This window comes from Aspergillus affinis (genome assembly GCF_023601865.1).
Source record: "Aspergillus affinis strain CMG 70 chromosome Unknown NODE_59_length_196328_cov_85_596298, whole genome shotgun sequence".
In the NCBI taxonomy this organism is placed as follows: domain Eukaryota; kingdom Fungi; phylum Ascomycota; class Eurotiomycetes; order Eurotiales; family Aspergillaceae; genus Aspergillus; species Aspergillus affinis.
In genome coordinates, this window is record NW_026515840.1 from 141,419 (window position 1) to 155,349 (window position 13,931).

The window sequence follows — 13,931 nt, forward strand, 5'->3', positions numbered from 1 at the left end:
CGGGAGTTGTACAGACTCTTCCGTTCTGTTCCGTCATGCTCTGTCCTTATAGATGCGAGAGCTGTCTACATCCTACGTGTTTGTCAATAGGGTAGCTGTTCAGCTCTCTAAATGCTTTTAGGAAGGTCAAATTTAGTTCCTTGAGCTATTTATTATTGGGTTCTGTTATATTCCAATTCTTTACAGGTATATATAAATACATGGGACCAAGTGGCCATTGGGAAGAACCGACATAATATTAACACGATCGAGTGATATTGCTGTATAAAAGCAGGGAGATGATATTAGCTAGGACAGAACTGTCAGCTCGTATCATCCATTACACGCCAGCCTCCTCCCGCATCTGCACGCTGTTGATAAACTCGCATCTACGGAGTAGCTGCGCCCAGTAGATAGCTTTTTCTGCTTCGGTAGCCTTTTCCTCATCCAGATCCTTGCTAACGATTGCTGGGCCGGTCCCATATGGACCCCCAAACACCTGAATTGAAAGCCTGCTTGGAGACTCCCCGGCCAAGTCTTGACTGGTTGCACCAGAAAAGACCGCAGGCCATCTCTTGATTTGACCGTCTTCGTTCTCCGGACTCCCCGTATTCACGAAATTCGCGACGGCTCCGCTCACCACCCGGGCCAAGGCAAGCTGCGAGGCAGAGTTATCCGCACCGCCCTCAAGATTCTGGGCGTTCAAGGCGTACGGGATATCACTCAGGTGAGCAATCCGCCACATCGGGACGCCCATTTTCTCAAAGACAGGGGTGAACCTAGTAGAGTTATGCTCGTACACTCGAACCTGGGACGGCTCCACGCCGCCGTTCTTGACGTACTGCCAGGCAAAGTCCAGAACGGGGCACGTGAACCAGATGTCCCGATTCATTTGCGCGGCACGGTAGTATTGTGCGGAGACCGGACCGTCGGATCCCTCTCGAACCATGTGTTCGAAATCTTCACGTGGGTAGAGTTTTAGCAGTCGCTGCTTGGTTGAATTGGACAGATTGAAAAGCCAACGCCCAAAACTATCCAACACGTCTTCGTCGGTCGAGGCTAGAGGGGATGCATACCAGGCCCCATCATTCGTTACCCAGGAGCCAATCATCGGAATTCCTTTGGCAAATTTGCCTGCGCGCACCAGCTGGGATGGCCGATCGCGAATAAAGTCACCGTCAATGGTTGGATAGAAGAAACCCTCGCCGAAAGGTGGCCGGGCGGCGCGAGAAGCCGTGACGGAGAGATTGGTCAGTGTCTCGAAGGGAACATTCCGCAGGCATTCCAGGACCTTCGAGGATTGATCATCGTCATCTTCAACACATCCGACCTGCCTTGCGATTGCTGCGATGTTGTCTGCGACAATATCAGGCTTGCTATTGAAGTTCAGGCCTGGACCGCCCGACATCATTCTTGGTGAAGAGTTCGAGGTTAGCGGGAAATTAAACATTTTCAATGCGGTTTACTCACATTGCTTGCTGGAATGGAACCCCTTGCGTTCCGTCAAATGCTGTCAACTGCAGGCCAATGTCGCTAGCTCCTACACTTTGTCCCACGACAGTCACTTTATCCCGAGAAGTCAGTTCTAGGCCTTGGTGATCGACGTTTTCAACAGAACCTACCTTTATTAGGATCGCCACCAAACACCTCGATGTTATCCCGAACCCCTACGAAGGATTTCAGTGTGTGCTCAGATGAGAATACGATACCCGAACATACATTCAAGAGCGGCCCGTTGGTCACGAAGACCCACGTTTGTCTGTCCGGCTTCAATCAATGCTTTGCTTGTCGCAAAGCCGAACACTGCATGTTTTAGTTAGAAGCATGTTTGCTATCTCGAATTGAAAAGCGAAAACTTACTGCCGAAGCGATAGTTAATGGCGACATATATCAAAGGTCGATTATCTGCCGCAGCTTGCTTGACCAAGCCATCTGGGGTATATAAGATATCTGACCCGGAACCCAACGCATGACCACCTAAGATATCATTGAGTGAGGTGTCAAAGGCAAGGACCTGAGTCATTTACCTCCATGGATCCATACCACCACCGGCAACTTGGCATTCTTGCTCACGCCGCTCGGCCGGGCGATCCTCAAACTTAGACAATTCTCACTGATGTTGGCTACACGACTGGTGAAAGGAAGTATATCTCCAGTACCCTGGGGACACCAGGCCCCAGGCCGTGTCGCATCGACGATGGATCCTTTAGAAGGCTTTACGGGGACCGGTGGCGCAAATCGTTTTTCGCCAACAGGATTCTCTGCGTAGAAGATCTCATGGAAATGCTCAATGCTAGCAGAGTGGATGCCGAGATATTTAATATCTCGGACAGGGTCGATAACAGTTGGTGCTAGGGAAAACACACCGAGCGAGTGAAATCCATACTCGACGCCTTTTTGAGCAAGAAAGTCTCGATAGGGTTGAAGGTAGACGGCTAACACGCCTAGAATCACGGCGACCAGGGCCACCAGAGTGGGAGCTCTAGCACTGGCCATGCTTGTATCCTCACTGTAGCCTCAATTTCTAGGATGAACCAGAACAACCTCCAACCAGGGAGAATGAGACTTGATCAGTTAAATTGGATGTAAGTACTCTGGCAGAAATTTTCCATTGCAAGAACCGAAGGAGAGACGCCTAACGACTTTAAAGGATTCACCGAGCCAGCCTAGAACAGCGCAGATCCAACATGTTGTACTCTGTACCATGTCAGACTGGTGAGACGGTTTGCTGGGGCTACTCCGGAGTATGGTTGGTTCAAGTTGGTTACTGTGGGTCGGCACGGACGAGGGCAAGAACAGGCAGTCCAGGCCGCGGAGTTCGGAGAAAACGGGATCCTGCCCAGGGCGCTTGATCCGCGCAGGATTCGGCGGTCTGCGAATTGGGGCTCCTGGACTCTACGGTAAGTACGGAATAACGCTCGGGGGAGGGCTGGGAATAGCCTCAAAGTGCCTGCGGACATCGCCTGCCCCATGCAGACATAACGTCATAGCCCCCCCCGCCCCCCACTAAAGTCGGACTAAGAGAGGAGGGGGGAATAACTACTCATTTCATCTCGACTTTTCCTCTCCACTGCCCCTCCTTGTCCTCCCCTCCTTATGCTCGCCTGGCGTGCGTTTTCTTCCCTTCGTCCATCTTCCATCCGGGTCCTCAACCCAAATTTACCTTCGATCTTCCCAGGTGGGCTGTCCTTCCGATTCCTTTCCCCCCACTCATCTGCGATTCTCGCTCACAAGGTTGTTCCAGGAACCAATAGAACTCTCGCAACCATGGCTTCCGATACCTCCCAGTATAAGCTTAACCGTAAGTGATCGACGATCCTTCAATTCCTGACGGCTGATGGCTGACAATGGTGTCTGCTTAAATAGACACTATGATCCGGGTCAAGGATCCGAAGAAATCTCGTGCGTTTATCCTCCCCGTCGACTGGTTGACGACCAGAATGCTCATAGCTGTGGTCTCTAGTGGAATTCTACAAGTTCCTCGGACTTAGCCAGATCCAGTACATGGATTTCCCCGAAGCCAAGTTCTCCCTCTACTTCCTCGGCTACAACGGCGCCAACTCTTTGCAGGGTGGTGACCGACACTTCACGGACCGACAGGCCCAACTGGAACTCACCCACAACTACGGCACGGAGAACGACCCCAACTACAGCGTGGTGAACGGAAACACGGAACCCCACCGCGGTTTCGGGCACATCGCCATCTCCGTGGACAACATCGAGTCGGCCTGCAAGAGAATCGAGGATGCCGGGTACCCATTCCAGAAGAAGCTGACCGAGGGTCGGATGCGAAACATTGCTTTCGCTAAGGATCCCGATGGATACTGGGTCGAGCTCATCCGTCGCCACGACGAGGATGTCGGCACTACCACCGACCCCGGCAACTACCGATTCAACCACACCATGCTCCGAGTCAAGTCCGCCGAGAGCAGTCTGAAGTTCTACCAGGAGGTCATGGGCATGACTCTGCTGCGGACTTCCGAGAACAAGGAGGCCGGCTTCAACCTGTACTTCTTGGGATACCCCAAGCCCAACCCGCAGGTGCAGGAGAACGCCAAGAACCCGGTGGCCGAGTGGGAAGGTCTGCTCGAGTTGACCTGGAACTATGGCACCGAGAACCAGGAGGGCCAGGTCTACCACAACGGTAACACCGAGCCCCAGGGATTCGGACACATCTGTAAGTACCACCAATCAGTCGACGGAGACTGGACGGGTTTGAAGGGCTGTGGTTGCTAATGACGTTACCACAGGCGTGTCTGTCGACGATCTCAACGCCGCCTGTGACCGGTTCGAGTCGCTGAACGTCAACTGGAAGAAGCGTTTGACAGACGGCCGCATGAGAAATGTGGCCTTCGTGCTGGATCCCGACAACTACTGGGTTGAGGTGGTGCAGAACGAGGCGCTCAAGCGCACCAGCAACTGGTGATTTACCTAGTAGTTAGTAATTCCGAGTATATAGTAGTGTCAAAATGATGAGTGCATGTAAAGTCAAAAATCCCCTGGAATAATCAGTACAAGATCAGCGGAGAGTGGGGAAATCCCCCAAAGTCTGGCCCGCACGGCGACCGGATTACTACTCGCCGCCATTGAACCATCTTCACCTTCTCTTCCCCAGACTCAACCATCTCCAGCTGGACGCTGCTGTGCCATGCCAACTCCCTCCGTCTTTACACTGCATACGATTATGTCGATTGTGCGCTCTCTCGATGTCGGTTGACCACGTATCAATTTTCGCTTTCGCTCCGTGAATCCACTTTCACCGTCCATCTTTCGCAACCTTCTCTTCTCTCTCACGGTCGGGGCGAAATTTCACCATTCCCCGCGGTCGCAGCTCTCCAGTCGTCCAAATCATGGAGTCAGACTCCAAGCCCAAAAGGGCTCCGCGTAAGCATGTCACTACCGCTTGCGTTCCGTGTCGTGAGAGTAAGATCCGAGTATGTTGAATTTCCCCTACGATCCTACAATATCGCACGCCGAATTAACACTTGAGGTCTAGTGCGACGGAGCGACTCCCCATTGCCATAACTGCGAGCGAAAAGGCAAGGAATGCAAATACCAACATGGGGATGACAAACGGAAGTAAGTCCTGGCTCTGCGCCTCCATTCTTCGAATATCCAGGTGGTTGAAGGATATTGTGTAATGAATTGTTGAACAAGAGGGGCTGACCATGTCCCATCCAGAGTGTCACTGCGAGCGGCGACAGAGCTTTTTTCCGCCCGAATCGACCAACTATGTCAGTTTATATATGACCACGGGCTAGAACCGCCTCCGATGAACCCCGAGGATGAGTCGGGTATCAACCGAGTATTGGATACGCTTCAGATTCCTCGAGGGTTGGCAAAACGCACGGATTCTCAGAATGCGCGCTCGCAATCGGTCGTTACGCCGTCGCCGGCTCAAGATACACCCGGGCCGTCTACGTTCGATAGAAGGCTAGACTCGATTGACAGCCTGGCAGGGATTCCCTCCCCGGCGCAAAACGCATTTCCTTCTGCGCAAACAATTCTTTCCGCGGCCGAGAAAATTCCGGAGACGATAAACCCGCTCGCAGCCAATTCTGGCTTGTCGAGCCACTATCCGCCACCCAGTTGGGGGTTCACTCTACCCACAGCGGAGAGCCTCGACACTATTTATGCGAATATCAATGGTGCGCCGAGTGGTTCGCATGAGAACAGTCTCAGTCCCGACAGCTTCCATTTGTCCCAGGATATGCAACAGCAACCGGGTGTGCTGCTGGGACAGACGTGGAACAACAGGGATTATGACTCGGACAGCGGGGAAGAAGACGAGGCCGAGAAGGATGTTATCGAGCAGATCTCGAATCGGATCGGAACGTTGAAAATTGCCGGGGATGGCCATTTGCGCTTCTACGGGGCCACCTCGAACTTGAATTTGGTAGATGTCTCGGCGACGCAGCAGCGTCAACGTCCGGACGCGCGCACTGTCCGTCACGACGGGCAGGACATTTTGAACCACCTGCGCGTTGGACAGTCGGTGGATCAAGCACTTGAGGATCATCTCGTGGAGCTGTATTTTACATGGCAGAACCCGAGCACTTATGTCGTGGATAAGGAGATGTATATGATTGCCAGGTCCAAGTGGCGGAACGAGCTTGATGATACGCCGTTCTACTCAGAGGTTCTTACCAATGCAATGTATGCTCACGACTTTCCTTTACCAATTACTGCCTATTGACATATTCTAGGTGCGCTATTGGTAGTGCCTTCGAGGCGCGGTATCACCCGACCTTTATCACATTTCCCAAGTCCCTATCCGAATTTTTTGCAGATAGAGCTAAGGCTCTGCTTGAAATTGAGCTGGACTCGCCGTGTGTCGCCACAGTACAAGCACTCGTCATTTTAAGCTGTCATGAAGGATCATCAAATCGCGATGCGCGCGGTTGGTTGTATAGCGGTATGCGGAAGTTATAAGCGGCCAAAGACACGGGCTAATATGTTCTAGGAATGTCCATGAGGCTTGCCTTCGACCTTGGATTGCACATTGACATGACGCCGTACGTCGAAAAGAGAGAAATCAGCGCTTTTGAAGCCGATGTACGGCGAATAGCGTTCTGGGGGAGCTACACAGCAGATCAGTAAGTTAGATCACCACCACTAGGCATTACCTAGGAGCCTTGGGACTGACTTCTTTAGCTTCTGGGGCTTCTACCTAGGCCGACCGTTCCGGATGAATGCGGGAGATATCACCGTTCCGAAGCCTGCGTCGGGCCTGGGGATAGGGAAAGAAAGCACCTGGTATCCATACGGACTACCTGGGGATCTAGAACCTTCGAAGAATGGGGTTAGGAACCCCAACGAACTTGTGAGCAGACAATTCGCTATTCTATGGGAGATAATATCTCCTGTTGGTCACATTCTGTAAGTGTCCCGTAATGGTGATTGATACGCATGAGCTTATGCTGGCATAGATATGGCTGTTCCGATATTGGTCGACACGACCTGCAAAGGTTATGCCATACGGTGACCGATGACCTATTCGCCTGGAAGGCCAACTTGCCTTCGACACTGGACATCGACATGGATAATGACACGACTCCAAAACTGCCCCATCTTCTCATGCTACAGTAAGTCAAAAAAAACTTCCACAAACGAGACACCAAGACATAGATTAATTGGAACAGTATGCAATATCATCAAATTGTCATCTTCACTCATCGGCCGTGGGTGTCGAAAAGTTACATTCAGCCACGCAGTCCGCGCCAGGGACCTGGCTATCATCACGCTCGAAGAATGTGCGTCGAGTCCGCCACCGCCATCGCACGACTTCTTCATCTCTATGAAAAACACTACACCTTCCGTCGTATGAACAACCAAGTTGTGGCCATGATCTTCAGTGCAGCTCTGATGCTCCTCTACGTGACCATCTCCAACTCGACGCCGTCAAGCCGAAGCAATGGCGACAGTAGTAGCAGCAATACAGGAATGGTCGCATATCTCAACCTTTGCTTCCGGGCCCTAGACGAACTGGGCCAGTCCTTCGAGAACGCCAAACGCACGCGCGACTTCCTTGTCAGCCTTCAACGAAGATGGCAAGCTCACATGCGCCGTTCCGGTGCCAAGCGACAAGTCAGCCGGCGACCATCGGCGCAGCAGCTGGCAGGCAGCAACTCAGAAGCGAATACTTCCCGAAAGAAGAGCCGGATTTCTGCACCAAGAGGGCATGCCTCATACCCATTCCCGATGCCAGTGAACTCACTACAGGCTCCTGGTCCACTACCGAACCAAGCCGATCCACTTCGCGCTGCAGCACCGCTGGATCCCAGCCGGCAGCTGGGTACTTGCCAACCGGGCGAATTCGACTGGATCCGCAATTCCGATCTGCAGCTACTCTCGGGCGCACTGGAAGATCCCGGACTCGGTCAATTGGGAGGCGCCAATGCGTATGGCGATGACCCTGCAATGCCCAGTCTATCGGATATCGAGCCTTGGTGGGATTCTCCACCCGGGAACGGGCTTGGAGGTGGTTCTTTATAAGCAGATGAAAGGAGACCCATTTATATATAAGACATTTTGCTGTAGCATATTTTACTTTCACTGGGACGTGAACGTACAGTCCCTCGTATGTATACGACAATGCTGTCCCTTCCTCAGATCTGACAGGCAAGAGATCCGTCAATCCAATCGTCGATCGCCAGTCTATTCCGCAGCTAAGGTGTTACTATTTTCAGCTCCTTGACTAGCATCATGACCGGGTACCTAATGACTATTGTCAGTAAGTCATAGGTAATGATGACCCTGAGGGTATTTCCCCACAGCCTTTGGTGCGAAACCGTGCCAATTTCTTGGTTTTGAGACGCTGCGTTGGCCTGGTCTCGAGACTTGGGGTCCGGCGGTTGCGCTTATATTTTTCTTCACGCAGGGATGAGGCTGTGTAGTCAGGAGATGGTGTGAAGTATGGCCGATTTAGTGCATGTTTCCTGCATTAGATCATTGCATTAGTATCATAGGACTGTTTCTGGGAATCGAAGGGTTCAGGTTCAGCTCCAATTGTATTTCGAACAGTATACCTATAAACCCTAGCTTCCAACACCCCTAAAGTTCAGGTCTTCCTTCTCTTTCTTTATTACTTGTGATATTAAACTTCGATTGAGACCGACTGTCAAACACAACTTCTTGCATCCACAGCCTCAATGCCCAGATTTCCGCGCCGAACGCCAAGTTCACCACAGAGGAGGCTATGACAGGCGCGATGCGATTAACTCCAGTCTGCAGCATTCACTGTTTCTCCTGGCCCCCACGTCCCAGGCTTTGTCTGCCAGTAGGCAAGGAGACAGGCTGTCAGATCATGTCAGGAACATGAGGTGCTAAGGGTTTAATATAAGAAATCAAGTCCCGCTATTTCCTCGTGTTTCTTCTGCCTCTGCTTTGGTCTCCGTTGCTGCTAGATGTCATGTATACTCACGAGGAAAGAACGCTTATCATCAATCTTTGTTTCTGGCTTTACCATTTAATAAATCCCCCACCATTTGAAAAAGACACGAACTTTGACTTCACGATCTAAAAATATCACCATATCCACAACCACATATCACCATGTGCCGTCTACGCCTCCTACCTATCCTAAACCTCGCCATATCCACGCTCCTCGCCCAGCACGCCGTCACCGAAAAGACCCGCACCTGCTACTTTCCCGACCACAGCATCTCCAACGACGTGCCCTGCACCTCGGACACGTATACGCACTGCTGCACGGCCGGCGATATCTGCCTGGACAACGGATACTGCTATAGCGTGTCGCATCAGCCATATGTGCTGTCCAGGGGGAGCTGTACGGATCAGAATTGGGGTGCGGATTGTCCGCAGTTATGTTCGGGGTGTATGTTCCTTCATTTCCTACCCGCTCCTCTTTCTATAGCGTATGCAGCAGGCTTCCCGTTTGGGATGTTGAGCCCTAACTCGGCTCTTTATCCTGTCCGACCAAATCAATCCTCGTTCTTCACCATCAAGAAATTACACACATATATATACCTATCTTGCACCAAGATGAACAAACCAAAACAGAAGAAAGAAACAAACTAACAAAAATGCCCACAACAGCCCAAAATAACATTGGCGGCGGCTGTTCCATCATCAGCCTCCTCTTCCTCGACGGCACATCAACCTACTGCTGCGGTAACCCGATCTACGACTCAGAAACCGGCAACGTGACATGCGCGAACGGTGAAATGCCATTCGAGATGCCATCCGCAAAAGTCCTGCTTGGTCGCGCGGCCCTGGAGAACGTCACCACCGTGGGGGATAACAACGAGACTAATACGAATGTCACAGGGATGGCGGAGGATTCGGGTCCCTGTGAATCGACGGGCGGGATTGGGTCCGTGAGAACGGCGATTGGGGCCGGGGTGGGTGTGCCGTTGGGGGTGTTGGCGATGTCGGCGCTCGGGTGGGCGTTTTTGGAGAGGAGGAAGAGGAGGAAGGTTGAGGCTGCTGTGTTGGGGGCACACGGGAGAGGGGTTTATTTGGGGAAGGGGCAGCAGAAACAGCAGCAGCAGCAACAGATTGGGGGAATAGGGATGGGGATAGGGATGTCTGGGCTGACGGTGACGAGTGCACCTCCAGAGCAGGGAGGATATTCGGCTGAATTGAACGAGCCACCGGCGGAGTTGATGGGGACACCGAAGAGGAGTCGGTCGGGATGATGTGTTTCTGTGGAGTATAGATCCTTGATTATTATGACTGGTTTCAATGCGTATAAGCGTGATTAGTTGTGACCTCGATATACTAAATCATTAGAGTATGGATATAGAATGAAACCCCTCGGGACTTGATGAGCATAGATGAAAATCGCTGGTTCCGGAGTGAGGACAAGAAAGTGTTCTGCTCTGACAAAGAACCGTGGGAGAGCACCCTATTTCTTCGATAATTTACAATGGAACAACGTCGTAATTAGTCCCTCGAACGAAATCCTGCCATGTCACGCTCCGGGCCCTCAAGGGATTGTTGTCTCTCCACGCCCAATAGTCGACGCATATTTGTTTAGCATTGTCGAGGCTCTTGAATCCGTGGCGATGTTTTGACTGGAACCATTCCAAGGAGCGCGTTCTCATAACCGGGTCATTGCATTCTACCGCAATGACAAGACAAGGCCACAGAAGAATACATCCATTCGAGCCCTGGGCCTTGATTTCGCTGATCTCGAGATGGTGAAGATCAGCTTTGACCATGTATTGGATTTCGGCTGGTGGCCGATGATGAATCTTTCGCTGGATAAATATCAACAGAGAATAATCATAGACATGAGAGTAATGAAGGTTCGTTGAGTTTTTCTTGGTGGCGTCTGACCGTTGTTCAGGGATACTAGATGGGGCGCTGAGATACGCTTGAAGCTCCAGTTGCTGGGCCAGCCGATCAGAGTCCGGCAGGCTAGACGATATGCGATAGATTGGTAGGACCGTTCGCAGGAGGAATTTGCTGATATTATGATACCGACATAAGTAGTCGCTTGAGTCGGGGAGCTGTGCGATTAGGCTTTCAAGATCGAAGCCTGATGTGTGATTACCGAACACGGCGAGACAGAGAAACTGCAAGAGAACTGTGTGTAAATCTGAGCCGGGTTCGACATCAAGATCGCCAGCCTTGGATAGGTAGTTCAGCGCTCCATGAACATGACTTCTCCAGTGTACTTGCCAACACGTGACTGCTGCTACCGGTACTTTCATCGAAGCCTGAATCTCTTTTTATTTTTCCTCTTTGCGTCATAAAAAACATGGATTCTGTCACGATTGTTGGTCTCGTATGAACAAGCCATTCTCTCTCATTTCATGCTATATACGCCGCGAAAGCTAATTACAGATCCCTCAGAGGGATCTCCTCAGTGAGGTGGTTATCCACAAATATTCAGTTATCCTTGAGCCACCCTGCATGATATTTTTGGCCATCATAGCCACTATCTAGCGCAGTGATCTCAAGTCCACGGGTCGACTCGTGGGTGGACATTGACCAAAGTTTCCCCGTGTTGTTACGCCATAGACAGTGAAAGCCCATCCCCTTCCCACTTCATCATCCTTCCAAACCAGCCACCCTCAGATGTACGAGATTTTCCCGTTTGCAGATTCTTGCTGGAGGGCTGCAACGGACCCATTCTCTTCGATATGCTCCTCGTTTAGACATTCGTCGCTCTCTTCGAACAGGGACGCGTATATATCGGTGGTTCGCAGTCTCAATCGCGAAAAGGCCTTCTTGACCGATCTCAAACTGAAGAGACCCGGGTGCCAGAGCGTGAAAGCTAGAACCGGACGCCCCGCCGGTGAAATGATTTGTAGCTGTAAAACCACAGTTGGGCGGAACTGGAACTTGTGCCGATTCTTGCGTTTCACCGCGTGTGCGATGTAGAAGGACGTTGGTTTAGAGGCAGAAACGAGCTGACTGGACCCCGTTAGTAATGATACACAGTTTGTGATAAGTATAGATGCGTACCTCGTAGAGCCTCCATTCTCGTTGTTACTAATTCGCATCTCAATGGAATCCGGGTCAGAAGGCATGGTTGGTGTGATGATTCCAGAAGCGAAGAAAGTCACTAAGGTATGGGAAGAACTTCGTCTGAAGAGTAATTATAAGCAACGGGATTTTCCGTGTCTTTAGGAGCTCTCCATCGATATTGGCGTCTTGCCTTCCAGTCTGATCCAGTTGGGCCAAGTCCATTGTAGACCCGTCTCAGCTGATCGAGTGGAACTTGGCTTAGCAGGCGAGGATTTCCGTGAACTCATCTTTTTTAATGTTTCTAGGGATTGACCAACTTGAGGAGGGAATGAGGGAACACCGAACAGCGAGTCGGCCTCCGGAGTCGGCCGAACCGCATAACGGGAAGATTCTCTTCCTTCGCCCCCCCGTCTCTTGTGTCTCCTTTCTCTAATCTTTTCTCTACTATGGTGAACAGATCGTTAAAAAGCCTAAATTACATAACATTCTAAGTATAACGTAACTGTCGTGGTATGTCTTGACTAGATCCACCAACGAAATTTACTTATTGAAACTGGTAAAACCATTCGATACGGAACTCTATGGGCTCAGCATTGAATATAACGTTCCTCGAAAGACTGCAGGAGAAGAGTAAGTGATATATTTAAATGTTTAAGAATTTTGGTGTTAATGTAGTTAAGTCGACGTTGATGTGGACATTCTGAATATCAAGTTTATTTAGTTGCTGTCAATCATCCCCAATGACCGGATATTGAATCCCGCGTGACTGTTTATGTAGCTTCAAGATTCCACGACGAAAGTTGTGACTCGCGGAATAGTTTAATAAGACTATAATTTTTAACGAAGTGGTAATGTTCGCGTGTTATTCATTAAACTACTATGTTCTAGGCTCCTTCATAGGCAACCGAAAAAAGAGTATTGACGAACCTGCTGAAGGCGGTTTATTTTTATAAACATAACATCCTGTTCATCAAAGGTAGAATTCTGGTTCGAACAAGCCCCAGTAAGGCATATAATCTTTAGGAAATCTTTGATTTGGCTTGCCTTCTTGTAAAGGATGGAATTCTATCGCGCAATGTTCTTTTCCTTAAGTGTTTGTTATTTTAATACGGAGTCAATCCTCTAGTTTCGCCTCACTTCGCGAAATCATTGTTTTCGTTTAAATTGGCTGCCATTCAGCGACCATCTCGACTGGTGTTCTGGAAGAGCTGGTGAACCCTGAACGTTATTAGATTGAATTGGAAGGGACACTACCTACGAAGCTAAATAATCTTAGAAGACCGTATGATGTAAGTGTGCCGATTCTTTTATTGCGATTACAAGGATTATTTTAGAGCGATCCACTCCAAAGAACCCGGGAGTAAAAAATATGTAATCTGAAAAAAGTCTTTTTCGCGCGTAATGGCGATGTCTTCACTGAAAAGATTGAGACCGATTTTGAGGGTAATAAACGGCTGGAGTAAACGTTGGAACTCTTTACAATAGTAAAATAAGCAAATATACAGCTGGTTCAAGGTCCTTGATACCTCTTCTGTGACATTTAATAACTTCTGAGAGAGAGAGATGAAAATCATTCAATAAGCTTCAGAGAGGCTCGGATGTCATCAGATCAGCTCTCCAGGTTGTGCTGATTCGGCTTCGGGGTTGGAGTGGATTATATTGCGATCCGTACCAATTGAAAGTGTTATTATGATGATCAGTATCTCGCCAGCCATCATGATGAGAACACTCTCGTGCTTTGGGTGATTAACAGTCAGATTCTCTTTGTGGAGTTTTTACTATTGGAGTAGAGAGCGACGCTTTCGTTAATATAACTAAATCAATTCAGACAAGGGGATGTTTTCATCATACTATCCACGCTGTATACGCATATCCTAGGCCCTGAGACAAAGTGACAAAGACGTATACTTCATAGGACTTAGTTTTATCATTTCGGCTATACCGAAACAATGACTGAGGAACGCCGCTGGGCTATATGCCAGTGGGACTCGTATCGAGAGTCAGCAGGGCGC

The 13,931-nt window shown here is 50.1% G+C and overlaps 5 protein-coding genes across 5 annotated transcripts; 2 read left to right on the forward strand and 3 right to left on the reverse strand.

The window, feature by feature from the left end:
- Positions 1-319: 319 nt before the first annotated feature.
- On the reverse strand, positions 320-2,475 carry KD926_008707 (alpha/beta-hydrolase; the record flags this gene model as incomplete). Its single annotated transcript, XM_053101459.1, has 6 exons — positions 320-1,391; positions 1,450-1,543; positions 1,602-1,646; positions 1,699-1,782; positions 1,840-1,956; positions 2,007-2,475. The coding sequence occupies 6 exons, from the start codon at positions 2,473-2,475 to the stop codon at positions 320-322; spliced, it is 1,881 nt and encodes a 626-aa protein (XP_052954997.1).
- Positions 2,476-3,246: 771 nt separating this feature from the next.
- Positions 3,247-7,974, forward strand: KD926_008708 (uncharacterized protein; the record flags this gene model as incomplete). The annotated part of the gene is made up of 12 exons (XM_053101460.1): positions 3,247-3,280; positions 3,346-3,381; positions 3,443-4,156; positions 4,230-4,401; positions 4,611-4,902; positions 4,976-5,058; positions 5,161-6,135; positions 6,186-6,394; positions 6,443-6,575; positions 6,634-6,858; positions 6,909-7,064; positions 7,122-7,974. 12 exons carry the CDS (start codon positions 3,247-3,249, stop codon positions 7,972-7,974), a joined length of 3,882 nt encoding a protein of 1,293 aa, XP_052954998.1.
- A 1,059-nt stretch (positions 7,975-9,033) lies between these two features.
- Positions 9,034-10,139, forward strand: KD926_008709 (uncharacterized protein; the record flags this gene model as incomplete). Its single annotated transcript, XM_053101461.1, has 2 exons — positions 9,034-9,316; positions 9,538-10,139. 2 exons carry the CDS (start codon positions 9,034-9,036, stop codon positions 10,137-10,139), a joined length of 885 nt encoding a protein of 294 aa, XP_052954999.1.
- A 225-nt stretch (positions 10,140-10,364) lies between these two features.
- On the reverse strand, positions 10,365-11,159 carry KD926_008710 (Fungal Zn binuclear cluster domain containing protein; the record flags this gene model as incomplete). The annotated part of the gene is made up of 1 exon (XM_053101462.1): positions 10,365-11,159. The coding sequence occupies one exon, from the start codon at positions 11,157-11,159 to the stop codon at positions 10,365-10,367; it is 795 nt and encodes a 264-aa protein (XP_052955000.1).
- Positions 11,160-11,522: 363 nt separating this feature from the next.
- Positions 11,523-11,981, reverse strand: KD926_008711 (uncharacterized protein; the record flags this gene model as incomplete). The annotated part of the gene is made up of 2 exons (XM_053101463.1): positions 11,523-11,865; positions 11,917-11,981. The coding sequence occupies 2 exons, from the start codon at positions 11,979-11,981 to the stop codon at positions 11,523-11,525; spliced, it is 408 nt and encodes a 135-aa protein (XP_052955001.1).
- Positions 11,982-13,931: the final 1,950 nt, after the last annotated feature.